This window comes from Melopsittacus undulatus, chromosome 1 (assembly GCF_012275295.1).
Source record: "Melopsittacus undulatus isolate bMelUnd1 chromosome 1, bMelUnd1.mat.Z, whole genome shotgun sequence".
Lineage (NCBI taxonomy): Eukaryota > Metazoa > Chordata > Aves > Psittaciformes > Psittaculidae > Melopsittacus > Melopsittacus undulatus.
In genome coordinates, this window is record NC_047527.1 from 92,253,720 (window position 1) to 92,278,437 (window position 24,718).

Genomic DNA, 24,718 nt, shown 5'->3' on the forward strand with positions numbered 1-24,718 from the left:
GCGGGCGGGCGTCCCCTGCGGGCGGGCGTCCCCTGCGGGTGGGCTGCGACACTGCCGGCGGGGGTCGCTCTGTCCGCGGCCGCCCTTGCCGGTTAAACACCGGTCAGAGCCGCACTGACACCCGGCAGCGGATCATCACACTGCTGCCAGGCTATTTATCCTACTGCAGCATAGCCTAGGGGCATTTCTGTACCGCGCTTACTGCGTGACCTGGCAGAAGAGAGCGCTGGAAAAGACCAAATGCACAGGTTGCAATTTCAGAGGATTTCTCTTGCTGTTCTGGGAAATCACAGAATAGTTTGGAAGGGACCTTAAAGCTCATCCAGTTCCAACCCCCTGCCATGGGCAGCAACATCTTCCACTAAACCAGGTTTCTCCAAGCCCCATCCAACCTGGCCTTGAACACTGTGCCCCAGGGATGGGGCAGCCACAGCTTCTCTGGGCACCCTGTGCCAGTGTCTCACTACCCTCACAGGGAAAAACTGCCTAATATGTAATCTGAATCTTCCCTCATTCAGTTTAAAGCCATTCCCTCTTGTCCTGTCACTACATGCCCTTGTAAAAAGTCCCTCTCCAGATTTCTTTCAGGCCCCCTTAGGTACTGGAAGGCTGCTCTCATGCCTCCTCTCCAGGCTGAACCAGCCCAATTCTCTTAGCATGTCTTCACAGGAGAGGTGTCCTCTTTCAGAAAATGCAACAAAAATATTTACACCAACGGCCAGTAGCCACTTTTGTCAATCAGGTACTTACATACATCCTGTAAGCTGCATAGGCAGCATGTCCTTGCTCTGCATCGTGCATTTGCAATGTATTCTCAGAGTAAATGCCAGGGTATACACACAGCAGAGCCATCTTGCATGTCCTGAAACGGCTCATTTGGCAGGTGGCATTGCTCTCACCAGGTTGTCACATACCTGGGAATCCTGTGCAGGACAGCATGGAGCATTTGCCCCAAGCACCTGGTCTTTTGCAGCCACCATGTACCCACAAGCATAAGATAAACTTCAGTGACTCTCCCAGAGTATGTGGAAAAAAAATCTGGATCAAGAGGAAGGAGACGCCTTAACCTGGTAGCTGCAGTACTGGCCAGCAGTGAAAATACATGAAAATAGCAGCCTTTAGCTTGCACTGGCCCACTGGCTACACCCTTCCCTCTCTCTGTCAGCCCGACCTTGAAGCACCAGTAGCCACAAGCAATACTGAGAGTTGCAACAGGCTGTAGCTTGGGGACTGCTGAGCTGAAATCATCACACACACTGTGGCTCCAGGACTGCAACAATCTAAAATGCCCCATGGCTTTTGCTCACCTTCTGGCCTTGGTGAATTATAATACCCTACATTGTAATTGTACCTTTCCAGCATTTTTTTAAATAAGCTGCCAAGGGGAGAAGGTCAGGGCATTTTCTCCCCCTACTCTCTCCTTTATTGTCATCAGGTTTTCTTCCCTCCTTCCTTCTCCTTCCTGCTCAATGGTAGCTCCCCTTGGGCAGCTGCTGCCAAGTGTTCTTGCCCGCTCATTGCCAGCTTGTCACTTGGCTTGTACTCAGGACTAACATGGATGGAGAGGAGCAACTTGTGCCAGCTTCCCACCTCTCTTTCTCAGTTGCCCAGCCTGGCGTGAGGCCAGTGTCACAGTAAAGAGTATCTGAACAGCAGCTGCCATTGCTCCCAGGGCTGCCAACCAATGAGTACCAGGAAGACGGCATTGACTGGCAACGGCCGGAAAGGAACAGGGACATTTATTTTTCCCAGCCCCGAAGACATGAATTGCTATGGAAGAAAAGATATACTTTAGAAAATCTTGTTTGTGCATGGAGTTTAAGCAAAGGGAGGAACATCTCAAGACAGTGAAAGCAATTATGTAGGAGAGCTGACTTGATAAGCAAATGGACTGGCATTTTCCCATATGCTGAAGCCTGCTTTAAGAATGATCCAAAACATTTCTCATTCTAAAAGGTGAGAGAAAAACAAAAGCAAGATGGGAGGTGAATTATTTTAAGTAATTTTAATCAAGATACAAGCTTCAGTAAATACAGCACCTCCAGAAAATAATCTAGTCCCCATTGCCTGTGTTTCTCTGAGAAGTCGTTGACTTTTTCAAGACACTTAATTTCACAGTGGCTGCCTGAAAAGGAGAAAGGAGTAACAAATTACTGATTGATCACTGAAAAATCCAAACTGACAGAGGAAAAAATAGTCTTATCACAGATTTCCTCACAGTCCCTAAAGCAGTGGTATATATGCATTGGGGAACCCTTTTGTACAGGGATGCAACTGCCCGTGCCAATGACTCACACAGACACAGTCACTGCAAGGGTCTCAGAAAGCTGTAGACTTGAAAAAAGTGCAATAACAAAGCATATCAGGAAGAGCTTTTAAAATTAGATTCTCAACATAATTCTGAACTTCATTATTTTGATGGATTTCAGTTACTATTTCCTTCACATGGCATGTTATTTTTCTTCTATGGCTACAAAAGTACAGCAGAAACTGTAGAACTCATATGCAAAGGCCTTGCATTAAAATCAGGTAGGTGGTGATGAGGTGCAGAGAAAGACAAAATGGTCAAATGGGACTAAGACAACAGCTACAAGATCACTGAGTGCAGTATGAATCCTGGGAGAATGGAAAGATGCAAGGGGGAGGAAAGAGACAGTATCTGTCTCTTGGGTTTTCTTCCTATCTTTTGAAGAGCTGAGAATTTTCCTTGAAAGCAAAATCCCTGTGGCTATATGGCATTTGATTTTCCATGACTCCACCCTTTAGATAAGAAGCGAATGATTCTCTATTACTTGTCACAGGGTAACACAGAAGCATATAAACATGCTGATATGTTTTGGAGAAAAATCCCAAGGGTCAGCTGAAATACTACTTACCAAACAGGCTTTTAATTTCAGACTCAGGAACATAAAATGGAGGGCCTGGAAAAAAATTGAGTAAAGACAATCAGAGAATATAAAGGAAAGAGACAGACATTTACACAGCAACAGGGGAGCCACATCCCCATCACTCACAGCACCTGGCCTGTAATTAGGCCCCAGTGTGTACCACCATCTGTAGGAACCAGAAAACAACCATGTCCAAGAACTTGTGGCACCTTGGTGGGCTACCAGACAGCTTCAGGTGTTGCTGCTGCATCCACAGTAGCCACACTGTCAGAAGTCACAAACATGCAGTGGATACAACCACTGTCAGTGTGATGTGTGAATCTGGCCTACAATCTCTATACTACCATGGCTTAATTAAAGCTAAAAGCTAAATAATGAGAGGGAGAGCAATAAAGTAAACTATTGTTTCTTATGATAACAAACTCTATTCTTTTTTCCAGGGGCAATTATGCTCAAGAGCCCCAAAGCAGCAAGAAATCTTTTCCTTTTGAGAGGTAATAGTTAACAACAACAAAAATATTTTAAAATATCTCAGACTTTGGTATTTAATAAAAGCTATAAAAAGCAAAAAAATAACAACAACCCAAAACTTTATGATTTTACAGAATTTCACCTCTTCCAAGCACATTCAGACCAGGGCAGTGGCTTGGAGAGAGGTAACATATGTTGGATTCCAATATTGGGTAAACAGGGGGAAGCCACTGAATGGGAGTGTTTCAAGCTCCCTAGGCCAGACAGTATGTTACTCTAAGCATTCACTCTTCCAGCTTCATTGTCACAGCCACACTTCCAGGTTCCTTTCATTGTTAACATACAGCATCTGTCCTCCACTTACCCTTAGCATGCCTGAAGGCTAGAAAGAAAGATGTACTGGTGTGATCAGCTGACAAAGCTATGCTGACAAAAGACCCAGGGAAGATACTAATGTATCTACCACATCTATATACAATCTGTATTAAAGCATGCAAAATCAAAACATGAACAGTGCAAAGTTCTCACCTTTGTGTTTGTTTGGATCATATGAAACTGTAACAAGGAGATAAGAAGAATTTTGCTCCATTAGGCTGATCATCAAATTGGCATAGCTAAAAGGAGAAAGTTAAACTTTATTATTTTGTAACTGTGCAAATATTCAAGCATAGCTATTTAAATACTCAACAAAAGAGGTAACATGTATTTCTATGCAGAGACAACTTGAACTCAACTGCACAGAAACTAAGCAAAGCCTACTTTGAATTTCATGAGCATGAAATTCATGCTACACGTGAAGCAACACATAAAGGTTACTGTTTACTTCTCATAAACAAGCATTAATCTTTTTTGCATGTTCATCTCAAAACTAACAGACAAAACATAGTATTCATCTGCCACAGCCTAGAATACAGCACACAATGCAGTACTGATCTTTTAAAATTAATGTGAATTCAAGACTATGTATCTAATTAAAAAACCCTTGGGGCAGGGTCAAACTACATTTGGGTTGGCTATAGGCAAGAATAGAAAATTGGAATAAAGGGAAGTGAGGGCAGAAAGAACAAAGGGAGGAGAAGCAGATGGGGTGAAAAGGAAATAATAAAATTCAGATGAGACTTGCAGCTCTGCTTCTGCTGGGCTGGAACAAACCACGTATTTTACCACTAAGAGGCAGGGCCGCTTCCTGCAGGAACCTCACAAATCTAGAGTACAGCACTGTGTGACTGCAGCTGAAGTGTGCAGTAGAGAACTCATTTAGATTAGTCCTTTGAATGAAAGAGGACTCATCAACAAGTGGCAGGAGAAAAAAATGTGTCACTGCATACATTAGAGAAAAGATAATAACAAAGCAAGTTTACTAACCGTTGTCTGTCGCATGGATTCACGGCTACTAGAGCTCCTCTATCCCAAAACCCATCAAACTTGCCAACTATTGAGCTATAGGGAGATAAGGAAAAGGCTTAAAAATACTAAAAAGACACATTTATCTTTATTCAGCTACTTTGTGAAGTCAAAAGTCCAGCTAGCTGTACTGCAGATTGCCCCACTACCTTTTTGTTATGGTCCAGCATTTTCTTGATCCAAAACAATATCATCTGGAAACCAAACAACCCCACTGGTATATGTCCCAGCTGTGATAGCAGAGATGCTGGAACTGCTCAGCATTTCCCCATCATTAGGAGGTGCTGAGATGAGGCAGGACAGCAGATTAAACACACTTGGGCTACAAGTCTGGAGTTTTGGCAATCATACACTGCACTAACATGTATTCAGCACATCAATAGTTCTTGGCCACCTTCTAAAAGCCATGCATGACTTCAAATGCAGGTTAAGGAAGGTGCCTCTTTCCTTTACTATCACTGAACTCAGCACACTCAGTAATTTTAGACACATCAATTCCCAGCTACATGCCCAGGACAGTCAGCTTCAGCTTGGAATTTGTCTAATGTTATAAAAGCTAAGTTACACTGCTACTTGCCTCAGTCTAACACTGCTGCAGACACAATTTTTGCTCCTCAATACGCTGGCAGATGACTTCAGTAACCACCCCAAACCTGCAAATGGCCAAGACTATTGAGACGTGCCCTTATAGATGGGTGGCAAAAGCAGTCAGGGTGATGCTAGAAACAAGAGTATTTGGGGATGTGGGGAAGGAAGAGCATTGTTTCTGCCAATTATTGACATATGAGTTTAGAAGGTGAGGTAGTAATAACGTAAGCTATATGATTTCAAAGAAAGTCTGAAACAAATTTACTTGGTGAGGAAAATATGGTACAGAATTGTGTAATACCTTTCTGCCTCCTGGCAAGGTGTCAGAGTTCAATTGCATCACATGTTTCTTCACTTCTGTACTGGTTTTGGCTGCGGTAGAATTATATTTCTTAATAGCAGCTTGTATGGGGCTACGTTTTGGAGTTGTGCTGATGACAATGTTGATAACACATAGATGTTTTAGTTATTGCCGAGCAGTGCTTACACCGCATCAACACCTTTTCTGCTCCTCACACCACCCTACCAGTAAGCAAGCTGGGGGTGCACAGTGAGAAGCTAAGAGATGACACAGCTGGGACAGCTGAACCCAACTGTATCCCAAGGGATATTCCATATCATATGGCATCATGCTCAGCAATAAAACTGGGTGAGAGGTTGGCAGGGGGACCTCTGCTTAGGGACTGGCTGGGCATCAGTCAGTTGGTGATGAGCAATTGTTTTCATCTGCATCACTTGTCTTTCTTGGGTTTTATTGTCCTCTCTCTTTGCTAACTTCTTTTTTTTGGAGGGGGGGTCTTTTTTTCCCCCTTATTCTTTTAAAGGTTCTTTTTAGTTATTAAACTGTTTTTGATCTCAACCCACCAGTTTCTTTCTTATTTTTACTCTTCTGATTGTCCCTGTCATCCCACTGAGGGGGAGTGAGTAAGCAGCTGTGTGGTGTTCAGTGGCCAGCTGGGGTTAAACCACAACTTCTCCCTGCCCCCTGTTCATTTCATTGCTAAGTCTCTGGCATCTAACCTAGAAGCTGATCCTGTATTTCCCACTCTTCTCTGATGAGAGATGATAACACTTTTAAGTCCTGACTTCTTTTAAAGTTTGTCAAGACTAAGCACCTAATTAAAATTACCAGCCTCTTCAATGAAAGGAGGCATTTTAAGAGACAGTTAAACATGCAATGTGCACAAGAGGACAAAGCAAAGTCTAGTGGGGCAGGTAACAAACTTGATCTTCTGAGGCTTGGAGGCTCTTCTCTCTGCATAGCTGAGTCTGCTGCACGACCTTAGGCAAGCCCCTGGAGTTTTCTGCACTCGATTTTCCTCTCTAACTTTAATCTGGTGTAACTGGAATGGTGACAGTCCTCCTCGTGGGTGTACCTTTCAGTGTACCACTACCCAATCCTTTAGCCCTACATTAGCTCCTGCTATGTGTTTATACAGTACACAGCATGAGAGATCACAGTCTAGGTGCTACAACAACTAATAAAAATTAACATGTAAAGCAGAAATTCACATATATGCTGAAACCCCACTGGATTTAAGCAGTGAAGTTGTGAATTCCTATCCCTGCATACGTTTCATAGATTCAGTTAATGCAATTTTTTTTTTTAAATTGCAAATTCTTGCAGCCATAGTTGTATTAGGAGGTACAGTGGTTGTGTAATAAATAGAACTGTTTTACACACGTCCAGAGTACTCACAAAAAGCAGTAAATCCTGTTGCTCTTTAACTAGTAGACTAACAAGAGTCTTTGAAATGTCTCATTCTGGCAAAGGTCACAAGCACATCTGAGTTATCCTCTAATGAATGCTAGGCTAATGGAGATCAAAAGGATTTGCTAGCATGCCAGCCTCAGCAAGAGAGAAATAAGTTTAATTTCCATAATAACTGGGTAATTAATCAAATTGTCTGTATGTAGAAACTCGAAGAGTGCATTTTTCTAGTTATAGGTATCTGCTGACTGCTGCAGGGAATGCAGTTCATACTTTCACCATTACTGCAACCAGTACAGAACCATGCATCCAGAACATCTGTCTGACAATTTATTTTGAGGATAACAAACCACCTACTGGGACCAGTAATATACACCGAAAGCATCACTAATTACCTACTTTTGGTTTATTTCATAGTAGTATTCCACCACATTATGATGGAAGTTACAAGTTTCACAATACTGCTTGCTACAACACTTAGAACTTAATTTTTTGATACTTGCCGACACAAAGCATGAGCAATCCCTGGCAACTTGTCAGATCTCAGCAAGAGGGATTTATAGGGATCTGCACAGCAAGTAGCTGCACTGCAGGGGCAAGGCACGGAAGAAACCAGGCGGTATCTACAAAGTCACATTCATATACAGCCCATCTGTTCCAAAGCAGTCACTTGCAGGACTAGTTAAATATAATACTATTCAAACCAACTGGAGTCAGTTGTATCAGAAGTCTTAGCAATGGTCTATTGTCTAACAGACTCTGGACTCTAGTAACAAATATTGGGTTTCTTCCAATTTAGGCAGATGAAGGAAAAAAAATAAAACCAAATGGATTATTACTAAACAGGATGTTCTGGTGCCCTAAACCATTACTATTATGCCTGTATTTGTGCTAGTTTCGAAAAGCCCATCCAGACAATAATTAAGGCTTGACCTCCTTTTCCTATTGAACAGCTATGGAACAAATCTTTGCTCCTGACAGTTGTTTATAAGAAAAGCAAACAAACACACAAAACTTCACCAAAACCTTATAATTTACAGAAAATCATGTCTGAGGAACTGCATGAAGAGGGAACTATAATGCAGGACTTCAGGCACCTTCAGCTTCCTACAAGACACATTATGAAAACAGAAACAGCACTGCTTTCCTGCCTGGTCTCCAAGCTACGCCAGCACCCATGTAGGAATTTTAGGACAAATTTAAATGCACCCACTGCCAATACCACTAGGAAACTACTGAGGACAAATAAACATGCCAGATGCATTACTGTTTGTGGCAGAGTATTCTGTGCTAGAGGCTGAAGACAGTCTTAAGACCTCCTGTAATCTCTGAACAAATTGTTAATGTTCAAAATTCCCCCATCAGCAGACATCTGGGCAGAAGAAGGTCAGGTGCAAAGCCACCACAAAATCTGAGAAGTGATGCTTGAGGCCACAGAGCACAATAGGTTGAAACATTTTTCAGGAGTCAGTAGTGCAGACTGTGCTGATGTATTCCGCATTTCCTGTTATGTCTTTTCAGTAAGTAATAAGGACATTTTAGCACTAAAAGTCCTTCAGAAGACATTACTAAGTCAAGCCATGTTCACCAAGACACTTGCAGAGTTACTTTTTTGACAATGTATTACATAGTTACATACACTGGAGTGATGTAATGTACTTTAGGTCCAAGAAGAAAAGTATGCCAAGTAGAGCATGGGATGCATATAACCAATGGGTACAGCTTACCTATGTGTGTGTTAATCAACAGTTTTGGAGAAAAAAATGTGTTTAGTTAAAGGAAAAGCTGACTAAGAAGATACTTCTGCATATATTCTCTACTTCTACTAAGCTACTCCGAGTAAGGGATCATGCTAGGGTTTTCCTTCATAGAATCCTCCAGTAATGTTAAAGATTATTTGTATTTACTGAAAAAGCAAAGATGTTTTTCCATAACTTTCAGAGGACAGCATAGAACAAGCAGCCCATTTAAAGAGACTTAGTTGGCATCTTTATCTAATGATCAACAACAGTTAATTTTTATTGCAGATCAGCTATTCATGTTTTTCATACAAGTTAATGAGAGGACCTGTTCCAAATCTTTATGGCTGCTTCAAAAAAAATAATATGACCATATTACTAAATGTTTGATTACAGAGAATTGTAAAACAAACTGTGTGTTCCTACCTGGACAAATCATAAATACTGCAGCAGTACAGGGAGATGTTCCCAGAGGTACTCTACAAAAAAAGTATAGGAAACAATACTTATTATCAAATTGTTTTTAAATATGCACTTGAAAGTGTATGTTTATACCTTAAAATATGCACATATGCTATTTTAAACTATACACTTAGGTGTAATGGGGAAAAACTGTGAGAAACACTTTTAGTTTTAATTTACTAAAGCACCACTCCTGAAGATGCCATCCAGAGAGGTTCTGATCTATCAAGGCATGCAACTGTCTGATTTTAAAATACATTTCCTTTACATTCAGGTGCTTCAATGTTATATGAAAAGAAGGCTGAAGTAATAGACTTAAAAGAAGGACTTCTCAGTTCAAAATTACACTCAGGGCTTCCTTTCAGACCTCTTCAGGGCAGGTGAATGATTATCAGTGAGACAGAGGTATAAAAGTAGAATGACTTGTTTGCTCAGTTATTGCATTGCATGATTAACCACACCAGATTATTTGGCAAGGCATGAAACATACCTGAAACATCTTTGCTCCTGGAATCTCTGGGACTGGCTCCTCGCTATAAGGCAGACTGTGTTCTGCAAAAAACTCCTTCAGTGCTTGCTCGCTGACTTCCACACCAACAACATCATGTCCCATGTCTGCCAGCCTGCACACAGCAGAGAGAGGCCCTGAGTCTATGTAAGGCCCATGTATTGGACCATCACCAAATGTGTATCTCCCATGCAGCATTTATTTGTTAGAATCACAGAATGGGTTGGGTTGGAAGAGATCTTAAAGATCATCCCACTCCAACTCCCTGGTGTAGACACAACACCTTCCACTAGACCAGGTTGTTCAAAGGCTCATCCAACCTGGCCTTGAACATTTCCGGGGATGGGCAGCCACAGCTTCTCTGGGCGACCTGTGCCAGTGTCTCACCACCCTCACAGGGGAGAACTTCTTCCTAATATCTAATCTAAACCTACCCTCTTTGAGTTTTAAAACATGCCCCCTTGTCCTATCACTACATGTCCTTGTAAAAAGTCCCTCTCCAGATTTCTTGTAGAGAAACACTTGTTTTAGGAAGCACTGGTATGTCTTATCCTGACTTTCCTATTTTTCATATTTTACTGAATACCTGCCCCCCATGATCTGAGCTCAAATTAGCACCTCTTGGCATACCATTGACAAGGACTTACAGGCTTTATTTGGATTCAGTTCAAAATTCAATTCAATACTGTCCATTTCAGTTCACAGAAACACGTTCTGCCGTGACCTGCAGTGGCTGAGGCACGCTGTCCACCCAGCTGCCTCTGCGGCTTGGCAGTAAGAGGCAGCAGGGTGCGGCAACCTCTTTGCTGCTACAGCTCAGCGTGGCAGCAACATGCATCAGATCCTGCAGTCAGCCTCACAGGCAGTTACCACGATAAAACCTAATTGGGATTAACTCGATTTGATTCCTTGAGGATGCAGTTTAGTCTCCTATTTTTGGTTTTGTGTCTCCCCCTTCCAAAAACCTCACTGACTTATGCAGCCCCTAATTATAAATATAACCTTTCCAAAAAAGTAAAAGGAAAGTAATAAATGTAAAAAAGAGGAAGTTACATTTAGCCCAAATCATTTTAAGTTCCCACTGTGGCAGACCACATGGTCCACTGAAAACATGGTCTAGCACAATCGACCTCATTGTAAGCAGTTTAAGCTGGCACTGTCACCAAAAGCAACAGTGACAAGGGCACAGCTGTCAGTCACACATTCAGCGCTCCCCAAGCTGAACTTCTGACAATCAGAACTTTCATGTTAGTCCTTATCAACTGCATTCATGCTACTATACAAAACACTAGCAAATAAACCAACCTTCCTCCTCCCTTCAGCCTTCAGTGACAACTGCTTTCCTAGCAGCAGAGATGCAGCACATTTCCATAAGGTTGGGAATTCCCCCTCTCCCTCCCCACATCAAATAAGATTTTTGCTCTTACAATCTGTGCTTTACCATTTCATGTCTACTGCTTTACCACAAAGTGGGAAAAATATCCTCAGTCCACTCCTGCCGCTTGAAAGAACATCCAGGTACTTCTGGAGGAGCCTGCAGAAGAACACACACATTTTACTTAATACTGTATTTGTGCTGGCACCTTAAAAGCCAAGGGCTATACACCATGCAAGGGAGTACACAAATTCCACGAGGGAACACAGATTTTTAGTTCAACTTGCTTCATACCATTAGAAATAAAAATATAAAACCATTTAACTTCCATTTACTTAGAAAGAAAGTAAATTTTATTTCTGTTAGAAACAAATACATTTCTGTTTGTTCTGTTTTCTGTTGGTCTTCTCAAGTAAACCAACCCACCCACCTCTAAGTGGCCCACAATAGATAGCTTCATTGATTTCATTGGCTTTCATAAGTTTAATTGGTTGAAACTTATATTGAAACTTATTATTGGTTGAAGCTTAAGACTATACAATCAGGTTTCCTATCTTAGGTCCCTGTCTTCCAATAATCCTCCAATACCCTCAGCATACTGTTTTAGGCCCCAGTGTCATAACTTACAAACAGGAATGCAAAGCTGCTGCATCAGAAAATTGAAGATTTTTAGCCAAGCCTGATCCAAGAGTAAAAATTCTCAATTTCAATCCTGTCTCTGCCGTTTTCTGACAAAGGTAGGTAATGAAAATATGTACATTTATTTTAGTTTCAAGCTGTGACAGTGTAAAATAATTTTCCTTTTCTAAGTGCTCCATTTTATATTAACAGTGTCTTGAATGACTCAAACCATTCATCCCACAGGCTTTCTCTGAACAGTTTAGGCAAGAAAATGAAGTCACATACGGATGCCCTTGTTCCTTGTGAAACCCAATGTTATGTGTTTCCCATTTCTGCAGCCATTCCTCCTCAGTCACCACTCTGTTCTTCTGTGCCCCAGTATCAGAGTGCTCCAGGACCCTGGTTGCATCTGCTGAGCGATCCATGGTTCCCACAGAGTGCTAGGAGCTGTGGAAGAGAGAAAAATCACCCTCACCCAATGGATGGTTTGGAACTGGCTCTTTGATTCCTTGAATCAAATACAAAATTAGAACAGCTTCAGAGATTGTAATTTGCCGACTGTTTAAATGCAGCTGTACTCAAAGTGATGCCGCATACTCCTGCAGCCCATGGCTTCAGCCAGACTTTTTCCCCGGAGTGAAGCTTGCAGTTAAGCGTTGCGGAAGCGCCGGTGACCTCCCGTTCTAAACACATCTGGAGGCCGCCCAGAGGCTGCCGGGCCCTATTGCCTCGGGAAACAGGGTTATCGGGTGAGGGTGTTAAGGTGGGTGCGTGGAACTGGCCCAAACCCGGGGTCCCTAAGTAAGTGCGCAGATATCGACCCTTCTCACTCCCTCTCCCGTGAAACCCGCGAGCACACCGCAGGACCGAGAACCAGCGCGGGACGATGGGGCCCTGGAAGGACCCTGCTGGGCTCAGCACGCACTCTTTCCCCTCCATCCCCACCCGGGCGGCCGGCGGTGGGTACCTGCGCGGCCGCGGGTCCAGGCTCTGCTGGGGGCTGCAGGGCTGGGGCGGTGCTTTCGCGCTCGCCCTCCCCCTCGCTACGCACCGCGGAGAGCGGAAGCGGCGGCAGGAGGAGGCGGGCTGAGGGTGCTCGGCACCGGGAGGAGGAGGAGGATGGCGGCGGGGAAGGCAGCGGCGGTGAGTGACTCCCTTTCCTCAGCTGTAGAGCCTGACAGGGGCCCGCCTGCCCCGCTCCTGCTCCTCGGGCGGCGGGGCAGGTGTGAGCGCTGCCCCTGTCCTCACCTCCCCGCTTCTACCTTCCTTCCCCTTCCCTGTCTCCCTTCCTCTCTCCCTCCTTTCCTCTCCCCCTCCTTCTCCCGTTTCTCCTCCGCTGCAGCGTTAGCAGGAGGTGGCGCGGACACGCTTGAATGTGCTCTCCGGTCCCTGAATGACCCGGCCCTGAGGTGAGTGCCAGGCGGCTTCACTGCCCCGCCGCAAGCGCTTTCCTCTGCCGCCGGGCGTGCGCCTTCCGCGGGGAGCCCCCGACTGCCTCTGGTGACATCCCCGCCGGGGACAGCCCTCCACCGGGGGCTCCCCCTGGGAACCCCGCTCACGGCTGTCACAGCGCTGGACCGGCGGCGGCCGCGGGCGGGGAGGGGAGGGGGCTGCCGGCTGTCAGCCCCAAGCAGCGCCGGCCCCTCGGGGCGAGTCTCAGGGGTGTGCGCGTTGGTGGTCCCACCTCCCCTTATGTGTCAGGTTGCTCTCGTTTCCTCCCTGTGTCAGTGTGTGGTTTCTTTTTGTGCCCCCCTTTGCCCTCTTCCTTTCCCGAACCTCCCCAAAGACAAACTTGCTGTCACTGCACAGGTAAACCCCACAGACCTTTCCCGTACAGGCTACACATTACAGGCAGATGAAATGTTACAGAACACGACAGCATTTCTCTGTCCCCCCTTTAAAGGGCCTATTTTCTCAACCAGTAATTTCATCTTTATAGGATGCAGAGTCATGGAAGCAATGTTTGCTTGCTCTTTAAAAATTTGTGGTTTTTTAGGGGGTGATGTTTTGGGAGGAGAAGTTGGAAGAAAATGGGGATACAACAGGAAGTAATGGCCTTTCTTACATTTACATGCATGAGCTGATCTCTTTTTCCCTCTTTCACTCCAACTCCCATAACGCTTACAGCAAAAATATATTTGTTATTCTGTTCTGCCTTTCAAAAGGGTAGGCCTCTCTCAATATTAAATATGTTTACCAAACTTCTTAGTGAATGATAACTGCCACCTTTTCTTTTTCTGAACCTGTATACACAGTGAAATTGCTGCCAGGTCCTTTCACCTTCTCAGATAAAGGGCCTCACAGTGGCAGCATACTGGGATCCCCTGGTAGTTGCCAAAATGAGTTGCCTGGTGCCTCACGCAGCGTTAAGGTACTTTGTAGCCTCTGACTGTAAAGGTGTAGGAACAATGACCTAGTGTCAGAAGCCAAGGTAATACAGAGAGATACTGACTGTTGTGCCACTGATCCAGAAGGAAAGCTCCCAGGGTGGGGGTGGGAAACAGCCACCATTTCCTTTGGTGTTACGCAGCAGTGTAGGCAAATCTTATGTAAATGAAACTGGTTGGTTTTCCTTTCTCTACTCTCTAACCTCATCCACACCCATACAGTGGTCAGTAATGGTGCAGTGACGTTTTTGGGGTTTCTTTTAGGCATTAAAGATTGCCTTACTGTTTTGTTTTTTTTTTTCCCCTCCCTCTAATTATAACTGGGGAGGGGATCAGGGGGAGGAGGGCTACAGAAAATAAAGTTATTTTTGTATTGGGCTGTCCAAACTGATTTTTCACTTATGTGGATATCATCATGTGATTTCCCTTTCCCTCCCAAATCAATTTCTTACAGCTTGAGAATGAAGCACCAATTTACTTGATTTGCATCAGCTTAATTTGAAACTCTAAAAATGCCCATTCTTCCCTTCCATTACCTTTACTTGTAGCAGAATTTCTGAATGAAGCTACTGCTACCTTGTCCATCACTGTCAGCTTGAACAAGGAAGTTAGAGCCTGAAACAGAGAATTGAGAAGTCTCAAATGTAACTTTTTTTTTAAATTACAAACTGATCTCTATTAAAATTACAAACTGATCTCTATTACCGCAAGTTAACATTCATGATGCAGCACTGTAGTATAAGGGTTTTATTTCCACTTCCTTTCTGTATGTGCTGGAGCATATCTACATTTAATTCTTCTAGGCTCTTTGTGTTTTACTCCCTGTGAAAAGAATGCCTTTTGATAATACCATTTTAAATATGCTATCATATTTCTGGGCCATACTTTCTCATACTCCATGCTTTGCAGCTTACATGATAAACTGTGGTCTTTTTCATGTTCCCGACAATTTAGGGGAAGACAGCAGACCACTATAGAGCTCTTTTGTGGCTTAAACCTTTTATTTTATTGATGTTTATTTATTTTTAATATTCTAATCTCCTATAATTGCAATGCAACTGAAGTTTAGCCTTTAAATTCTCATGTACTTTCCTAGGAGGGTGTGCAAGTGTTGGAATTGTTCACTTGGTATTAAAGATCTCTTTGGTACTCTGATTGGAAAAGTGCTTTGCAGTGCAAATCTCTTGCTACCAATAAATCAGTAGTTAGCAGGACGAGCATTACTCAGAGTGGTATTTCAATGTGTGTATTATGAGCTGACATCTATTCACTGTGCCAACCCAAATTCCAGTCCAGGTCTGCACGTAATGCCAATCGGATTATTGAAATCCAGGATATGCTGATCTGGAACAGCCTGTCAGGATGTACTCAAGAATCTAATCTTAACTCCAAATTTAGTTTAAAATACTAGTATTGTTCCTTTCCATAAAGCCTCATTCTCATTTTCTTCCTGAATTAACAGGCAAGCTAAACAGATTCTTACCTAGGTAAGAAAGTAGTATTATGACTAAAGTAGTATTATGAGTGGCTGTGGTGCCCAGGTGATTAGACAGCTCTGCAAAGTCGAGTAATTTTGTTTATTTATGTATTTATATAAGTATTTATTTTAAATGTCTGCCTACCCTTTTTTGCAGATCTAATAATACAATGTCAACTGGAAGGGTACGAACGAAAAAAAAGGCATGTCCTGCCGACCAGTCTCCAGACAACCTTCCTCTGAGGAGTTCTGGAAGACAGGTATTATTCATGTGCTGGTATTTTTTATTTTCTTTTGCCATTTATAAAGCAAGTGGGCTTCATTGTGGGTAAGCTGGGACCTACAGCAGTTAACCAGAGAAAGGGAGCATTACTAATTCTGTGAATAAGTAGGCGAAGTGTACCATTTGTGAACAATATTCAGAAAAGAAAAATGCTCAGTGTAACCTGTAAATATTGGATGCTTTAAAAATTCAACCACAGATTTCTGTATAGCCAGACAAAACTGTCCACTCATCCAGATGAGGCCTAAATCAACACAATACACAGTACCTTTGAGGCCCAGAAGAGACATTTGGTATATAGCTTTATATCTGGAGTAAAAAAAAGCCACAAGCCTACGCTAGTATTTTATTTGAGGTGCAGATAAGATTGCCACTAATTAATATCAGTAAGTATGTGAAGTAGAGATTTTCTGAAGGAGAAACAGAATGGATGATGAGGCTTGACTCATTAGCATGTGATGGAGCTTAAAATATGATTTAAACTGGAAGCTTTACTTATAATTTCTCCACTGGATCAGCTAGACTAAGGGAGGACATTTTTAGCTTTAAATGATATTTCCAGCCTTACTGGTTATTTTTTTTTTGGGTAGAAAAACTGACCTAGTTTGACAGCTGTTTCATGCGGCAGCTATTTCACAATGGATACAAACATTTTCATTAATACCATTTTAACCGTTTGATGCTACCCACAAGCTGCAAAACTCTCCAAATGCCATCTTCTAGAAGATGCACCTGTGTCAATTCTGGTCAGATTTCAGCTGTTCTTTAATAGGTGAAGAAGAAAGCAGCTGAAGCAGCAGATGACGATGATGAAGCATCAGAGAAGAAATACAGAAAGTGTGAAAAAGCTGGTTGCACTGCAACATGTCCTGTTTGCTTTGCAAGTGCAGCTGAAAGGTTTGTTTCATTTTATCTGCATATTCCACAGACTTTTCTAAACTTGCAGCTGAAATATAGGGTCCCAACTATATTCTGATAAATCCCTTTATTTCTAAATGTAGAGGGAGAATCAAAAGGTTCTCATAGGAGTCTTAAGATGCCAGGAGAGTGTCACAAGTTACTCCTGTTGTGGATAACTTTCCGCTATGCAAGTTGCCAATTCAGATATAGAATATCTTTAGAATACATTTATTGATGTTATTTGTGGTGTCTTCTGGAACATGCCTTGCTTCTGTGAAACTGAGAGTGTATTAGTGTCATCTGAGAAAGCTGAACTTGCTTTTAAGATGGAAAATGAAAACATCATTTATTGCAGAAGGTCTTTATCGCTCTTCTTGGCATGCTTTGCAGTCTGAGGTGAGATTCTGACCTGGAAATTTTAGGTCTTTGGAGACAGTCACACTTATTCAAACAATTTGCCTTTGAGTTTGTTCATGGTTTCTGCATACAAGTCCGTCTGCATTCTGACCCTGGCAGGACTGAGATGCTGGCAACATGTATCTATAATAAGCAACATGTTAGACCTCATTATGCAGTAGGCAGACGGTAATTATGTAGCATTCCTCCCTTCCTCCTTAACTGAGACAAACTTTCGCTGTTTTATTTCCCAATGATACAATTCAGTGCTTCATTTCTGTGTGGATTGTTCTTTGGTGGCAGGAGGTTGATGTATTCTGGATGTTGGCATAGGAAAACCAAGTGTTTTGGCAGTTACGTAAGAGAGTTGTAGGGGAAAAGAGCACCTGAGAGATCAGCATTGGCAATTTTGTTTTTATTAAGGAAACAATAGATAGTGCTTAGTCATCTTTTTGAATTGTTATCTTAATATTTTGATTTCCACCCCTCCTGCTTCCCCAAGTACATACTTTCAACATTATTTATTTGAGATGAGATCATTTCATGGCTACCTATTTCAGTTAGTAGCTTAGGTCACTGCTTTTTACCTCGTGCTTTTTACCTCATGCATTTATCTGGAAACATTTCATGGAGTTTAATGAGAGTTTTCGAAGTGAAGACTGATTGCTTTGTCTGATGAATATAATCTTTATTATAGAATCACAGAATAGTTAGTGTTGGAAAGGAACTTAAGATCATCTAGTTCCAATCCCCCTGCCATGGGCAAGGACACCTCACACTAAAATGGATAATTTAATGGATATTTTAATGATAATAAAATAAATAGATAATTTAATGGATAATTTTGTTAATGGATATTTCTATCTGAGAGTAATAAAGAATGAGTGCTCAGAATGTGTAACTGCTTCCTGAGGGCTTTCTCATTGGGTTAAAATCGCAGCCAACTCAGTCATGTGAAAAAAATAAGCAACATCTGTTTCGTGTTCAGATTTGCCGTTATAGTTTTGTCAGTTGTTCTGGGGATGGGTTGTTACAATGATTTATGAATGAACTGATCACACGTACAAGGAAAATACTAATTTAAATGATACCTCCCGCCCCGCCCTAATACCAGAACAAAATGGAACAAAGGGACTGTAAGTTCCTGTGGAGAGGGACTTTGTTGTCTTATAAATTTGTAAAACGCTTAGTGTGTCATAGCACATACCATAAGAGCAAATGTATTTCATGTTCAGGAAACGTCTGCTTAAAGGGTATTAAGGCAGGCTCAGCTGACCATTGTTAGCGGGAGGTTGCTGGAAGGCAGTCCAACTATAAAACTGCACATTGTGTACGTTTTGCCTCTGTTGCATCTGGTGTTGCTTAGGTTGGAAAATGGAAATGTTTGAGACAATTGAAATGATCTTATTGTTGTTCATATGACTTCAGTGCCTTGTGTGAGCCAGCTTTCATGAATGTAACATAAAGCCCTGGTTTGTGCTGAATGTTTTGTTCGCGTTCTAGAATGTGCTACTGTCAAAAGAAAGATTTTTTTTTTTCCTCCCCCTAAATGTATCATAAATCTATTTCTATGTCTCCTGTGTTACAGATGTGCTAAAAATGGGTATACATCTAGATGGTATCATCTTTCCTGTGGGGAGCACTTCTGCAATGAATGTTTTGACCACTATTACCGAAGGTAGATTTGCCAATTAAGGTTGTGCTTTTTCAGTACTTACTAAAATTCGGCAGTCGTTTCAACAGCTGAAACATCACATACATAAACATAATACAAAGACTCCTCCCTTGTGCTTGCTTTATGCAAAATGAAACTTAAATAGTGGTGCTAAAACTGTAGGTGTTTTATGGACTAATCATCAACTTAAACACAGCAGCATGAATGAAGTGGTTACTTCAGGCAGGCTGGTTTGTGTATACACTTCTCCTGAAGCTTTTGTTATTTTTTAAAACAATGTCAGAAAATTTGAAATAGGAGAACAGTTTTAAGTAACTCTATTTTCCTTTATAAAGCAAATTCACTTTACAGTATGAGTTCAGGAGACCTTGCCTCTCTGTAACATCAAATCAGTGAGCAGATTTGACTCTTGCAGTTCAGTGGCCATGAAGACAGGCCAGGCTCACAGACTGCATGCATCTCCAAGCTCCTTCCCATTTGAGAGGGAATCAAGTCCAGTCCAGCTCTGCCAAGACTTTCACATGTTAATGTGCTCAGCAGTACCTGTGACTCAGTCCAGGTCTCAGGTACCAGGAAGTGTGATCATGATCAAAAAGACATACTGGTCAGGATACAATTTATTGCTGTCCTAAGAACCATGACTCTTCTTTTTTAATAGGACGCTATACAGCCTTATTTCTCTGTCCTTACATAAAATGTTTAATTTTAGAGTAACTGCTGTTGCTTAAAATTAACTAGATAATTGGTTTTCTGACTGCTTGTTCTTTTCTCTTTCTTCTTAGCCATAAAGATGGTTATGAGAAATATACTGCCTGGAAAAGGATTTGGACAAGTAATGGTAAAAGTGAGCCCAGTCCAAAAGCCTTCATGGCTGATCAACAGCTTCCATACTGGGTAAGATGGTGATTTATTTAATAGGATATATTTCAATGGGACGTTCTGATGTGAGTTTCTGATATTGTATGTTCAAGCAGCAGGTCAGCTGAGTTTTTTGTAGGGGTTTTCTAGGATTAGAGTACTGTGGAAAAGCTCAAGATAATTCTGATCAGCTCTTATGTCATTGATATCCACACCCCACAAAGGACAGCCTTTGGTCACTTTTCAGTGAGTGGCAGCTTAGATGGTAGAGTAACACTTGACAGAGAAAAGGGAGATATAAGAAAGTACAAGTGTTAAAGACTTCCAAACCAGATTTTTTTAATTCCCTGGTAAAGAGAGCAGAAGAGAGATTGGAATGCAAGGAATATTGCTGTTGGGGATTTTGTTTTTGAAGTGGTGAACAATGTGTTTTTGCAATAATGCTTGCAAAACCCACTGAAGACTGTAGTAATTGGGTGTCGAATTAATTTCGAAGTTAGGTTTTGTGGAGAAATCCCATTTTACTGGAGATGGGCACAAGGTTTCTGCATACGACCTGAGAATTACATGAGAATGAATTTAACAATTGTATGTGACAACTGTCTCACATCTCTCTTCTTTCTAATTGGTTAGTTTTGCTTCATTAATCTTATCTGTAATCAGGAAGCAACAAGTAAAAACATGTTTGTTTTCTGACTTGTAGGTGCAGTGCACAAAGTCAGACTGTGGTAAATGGCGTCAGCTGACAAAGGAAATCCAGCTGACACCACAAATAGCAAAAACCTACAGGTGTGGTATGAAACTGAACAATTCCACCAAGGTAACACAGAAGAATTTGCTCATACTGAAACTAACAAGAAGTTGATATTTCTTGTTTGCACACATTAATTTCTCTTTTGCTGCTTAATATTCCTAATGTCAAAACTATTGATGGCCTGGAGAGCTGCATGGTGACAGGCCTCCATGCTCAATAAGCTCTAATTCATTTCTAGCAAGTCTGTCATGGGGCTTTACATGAAAACTCTCAGCTGTGGCATGAAGTTAAGTCCTGAAATTTGGAGAAGCCCTTGAAGTGCCATAGAATCTATATAGTTAAAAATATAACATGAAAAGACTGACCATAAGAAATTTTGAAGGGTCAGCATTTAATCTTGATAAAGATACTCTTAAAATAAATGAGAAACTGTCCTTTACAGTCAAGACTGGAAGAGTCATTGGAAAATGTGAAATAATTTTTCTATAAAGTTCCTTTTTTTCCCCTTTCATTTGTTTGTTTCAGTGTTCCACTTCATTTAATGGAATAGAACATATATTTTAATGTCTGATCAATAGAAACTAACTTAACAAATCAGAAACATTTTCTGGCCTGTTTTTAATTTACGGTCTGTTGAGTTTTTTAATTATGTATGTGTTATACTATTTTTGACTAACATAATCATCTTTGTTACAGAAGGCTAAAACCAACACTTTAAGTTTAAAAAACTATGCCATAGACAAATTACTTTGTTTTACATTTAATTTTTGTTGTACAGCTTAAGAATAGCTGTGATAGTGCTTCTTTTTCTTTCAGGGTGAGGGCTCAGACCAGTGTTCCATGCCTGAGGACTTGGTGAGTAGTGACTGTTCCTCCTCATTTGTTCTAGAATATGAAAGCATTCTTAAAGTATGGCACATTTCTTTCATCTCTTGGTCCTTTGGCCAATTGTGGCAGTATTTATGCATTTTGCTCAGGAAATTGTCAAACGCTATTTGCAACAGAGCCTAGGGCCTTCTACTTTCTCATTTTTTTCCTCTTCAGCCCTACCATACCAATTAGCTTTTAGATGATTCGTGGTGTCTTTGAGCTGTGGCCTGTGATTCAAGGTTTACTCCTAATTCTCATTTTTGATCAAGGCAAAACAGACTTCAGTTGCCAGCTTTCAAATAGAATTCCCCATCCTAAAATTTCCCTGACTTCCAGGTCATTTCTTTCTTTAGTCAAGCTAGTCTCCTCTTTCTAACGACTGCAAGAGAACATCAAAACATGTTTACTTTCTCTTCTCCCTCGTAATACAAGACTTGACTTGATGTATGTTGATATTTCAATGGGTTTATGATCACGTAACCCTGCATTTCAGATATAGTATCGTCTGATGTTCAGTAAGCCAATGTTGATAAGCGTACCTGAGGTACCTCTATCCCAGGAAACAAAGCTTTTTGTGGTCTCTTGTAGAAGCTTCGTGGATTGTTTCCTTAATATATGTTTGACTTGTAAATTAAGGCTGAATCATTAGCTTTTTTTAGGGTTTTAGAAGGTCTTTGAAGGGGATAGTGGAACCTAAGTTAAACTGATCAGTTGGCGTAGACCTTCCTAAATTCAGATTTTTGGATGAATAAAAGCCTGTGGATATTTTATGAAGGGCCTGATAAGGCATAGATATGTTGTCATGGCATGTCTCATCTGTTTGCTTTCCACATGGATGTGGAGTCTGTGAAGTTTCACCTCCATTTCTGAGGAAGGGATTAATGCTACAGTTTTCTGTGTCAGGCTGAGGAAGGGGAAAGAGGGAGAGAAAATGTCTTTATGACTTACAATTCAGAGACTGGTACTTTAGTGCTTACTGGACTCAGTTTTGGAGGGAGGGGGGAATTCATTAATTTTCCCAATGTTTTCAAAGTACTGACATGTTCTCTTCTCCCCTCTTTCCTTCACTTCTCCGCTTGGCCAGAGAGTGGCTGAAGTTTCAGACCATTGGTGGTACTCCATGCTCATACTCCCTCCTTTGCTGAAAGACAGTGTGGCAGCTCCCTTTCTAGCTGCATATTATCCCGACTGCGTGGGCATGAGTCCATCCTGTACCAGCACCAATCGGTTACCTGGTGAATCCAACCTTGTGAAGTTAGAGCACGTAAAGAGCGTGCCTAATTTGACTGGTAAGGGCCATCTGCAGGGCTCTGTTGCTTAAGTAGGTGTGATAAATTTTGTCTTATAACTGAGCTTATAAGACGCATAATGCTCCTGATTGGAAGTACTGGTTCTGTTCTCAGCACTGATACACACTCTGTGTAACTGCCTCTGTATTTCTTTGATGCAATTTACTCGTTTTGTATGGCTTTTCTTTAGGGGGTAAGCAGAGACTGCATAGGCTTTTTGTTTACCACTTGTCATTTGTTTATAGAAATAGGAAATTAACATGTGGGTACTTAAACATTGTGCTCTTAAGGAAATGAAGATTTATCAAAACAAAACACAATTCTGCTAGTTTTGGTATTGTGGATCTTTGGGGCTTTGGAGAAAAGGATTTGATTTCTTAAGGCACTCAGATTCTGTTTGTTTGCTAATGACAGATCTGAGGCTGATAGCCTGGGAGTGCAGATCTGCAGAATAGGTCTGGTACAGAGAAAGGAATTCAGGATTCCAGTACCCATCTCCGAGAGTGCTTTGAGGGAAGTTCAGCTTCTGTGTTGTCTTAGCTGGCTCTGGTCTCCTTATGTGCTGAAAATAAATCTGTTCATCTATTCAACAGATATTTATCTGCTTCATAAGCAGAAAACTTCATTGCTGCCAATACTGCATGTGGAAGATGATTACTTTTAGTTACTGTCCACTCTGGGCAGTACTGGGATTTGAAACTGCAGGGTTTCAGAGTACTGCATGAGCCTGTACAGTGATGAACCTTAGACTCGAGTTTTGATCATGTTCCTTGTTGTACTCATCATGGCATCTGAGGGCACATACTGTTTCTCTGACAAAAATGAAGCTCTGATAGGTCCAAGACATACCCATAGGGTAGCAGGACAATAATTAATACTGCACAGCCTAGAGGGTAGGAGAGGGAACAGCAATTTAAATGAAGTCATTCTGAAGGTGGCTAGAGGCTGGAAATCTTTGTTACTTATTTTTCTGTGTGAGGTCAGTGGATCATCTTAAGAGGGAAAAGGATGTGGTGAAGATATATCAGAATATGACTGGTTCATGCTGTGTCTTTATTCAGTTCCAGGCATGAACAAGTATTTCCAGCCTTTTTATCAGCCCAATGAATGTGGGAAAGCACTTTGTGTGAGGCCAGATGTTATGGAACTGGATGAGCTCTATGAGTTCCCAGAATATTCACGAGACCCCACCATGTACTTGGCTTTGAGAAACCTGATTTTGGCTCTGTGGTATACAAACTGTAAGGTAAGAGATGTTAATAGTTAATTTGTTTATAAAAAATAGCTACTTTTAGGGGATGTGGACTCTCTTCTTGGATGTTTGGTTTAACTTTTAAACAGTATTTGTGGGTACTTTATGATTTTCTTTTTTCATATGACTGTTGGTCAGGGATAGTCTTTTTACTTATGCTAACTCTGTGACACTGCCTTCAATGGAACTACTGGAACTTCACATACAGAAGCTTTCAGAAACTGATGTCTGTATTTATATGAAGGTTTTGGATACGGATCTATTTTTAGCTGGAATACCATTTTGGAATAGATTCTACTGGAAGGTCATTGTGAGCATTGCCACCAGGTAGATTACTTTTGCAATCAAGGATGCATTTCAATTTCTATAGTAATGGAGCACACCATGGAGCTTGTGACAATGTCTGGTAGACTCATTTGCTTTTATTCCAAGTTAGTCTAACTTAATAAATTGTTAGTTTACTGAGTATAGCTGGCTAGAAAGAAACTTCCACACAACTTGCTTTTAAAATGCTCTCAGAAGCCTGATTCATGATTTTTACCACCTGGTTTACAAGTTAAATATGATGTGAATGCATGAAAAAAATGAATATTGGAAAATCAACTTTATTTGTTTCTCCTTTGCAGGAGGCTCTTACCCCTCAAAAATGTATCCATCACATCATTGTTCGAGGGCTTGTGCGTATTCGCTGCGTACAAGAAATGGAGAGGATACTTTATTTTATGACAAGGAAAGGACTAATTAATACAGGGATTTTGTCAGTCAGTCCCGACCAGTATCTTCTTCCTAAAGAATACCACAACGTAAGTT

General features: G+C 41.5%; 2 protein-coding genes across 4 annotated transcripts in view; one reads left to right on the forward strand and one right to left on the reverse strand.

Moving 5' to 3' along the window:
- Positions 1–1,990: 1,990 nt before the first annotated feature.
- Positions 1,991–12,883, reverse strand: TPMT (thiopurine S-methyltransferase). 2 transcript variants are annotated; one of them, XM_031049691.2, is made up of 9 exons: positions 12,735–12,883; positions 12,053–12,214; positions 11,213–11,305; positions 9,754–9,886; positions 9,228–9,280; positions 4,725–4,799; positions 3,888–3,973; positions 2,877–2,921; positions 2,005–2,125 (listed from the first exon to the last, which is right to left on the reverse strand). In XM_031049691.2, the coding sequence occupies exons 2-9, from the start codon at positions 12,190–12,192 to the stop codon at positions 2,010–2,012; spliced, it is 741 nt and encodes a 246-aa protein (XP_030905551.2). In that variant the 5' UTR covers positions 12,193–12,214; positions 12,735–12,883; the 3' UTR covers positions 2,005–2,009. The 2 variants fall into 2 exon arrangements, with proteins under 2 accessions (XP_005149933.2, XP_030905551.2); XM_005149876.4 differs by lacking the exon at positions 12,735–12,883 and having other exon boundaries at positions 1,991–2,125; positions 12,053–12,202.
- KDM1B (lysine demethylase 1B) overlaps positions 12,844–24,718 on the forward strand; it is a 29,067-nt gene continuing 17,192 nt past the window's right edge. Inside the window, exons 1-11 of one of the 2 annotated variants that reach the window (XM_034067032.1) lie at positions 12,844–12,910; positions 13,110–13,176; positions 15,789–15,891; positions 16,687–16,811; positions 18,799–18,888; positions 19,668–19,779; positions 20,447–20,563; positions 21,314–21,352; positions 22,452–22,656; positions 23,718–23,902; positions 24,535–24,711. In XM_034067032.1, the coding sequence (XP_033922923.1) occupies positions 15,802–15,891; positions 16,687–16,811; positions 18,799–18,888; positions 19,668–19,779; positions 20,447–20,563; positions 21,314–21,352; positions 22,452–22,656; positions 23,718–23,902; positions 24,535–24,711 (1,140 nt within the window). In that variant the 5' untranslated portion in view covers positions 12,844–12,910; positions 13,110–13,176; positions 15,789–15,801. The remainder of the gene's footprint in view (positions 12,911–13,109; positions 13,177–15,788; positions 15,892–16,686; positions 16,812–18,798; positions 18,889–19,667; positions 19,780–20,446; positions 20,564–21,313; positions 21,353–22,451; positions 22,657–23,717; positions 23,903–24,534; positions 24,712–24,718) is intronic. The other variant, XM_005149875.3, reaches the window with a different exon arrangement.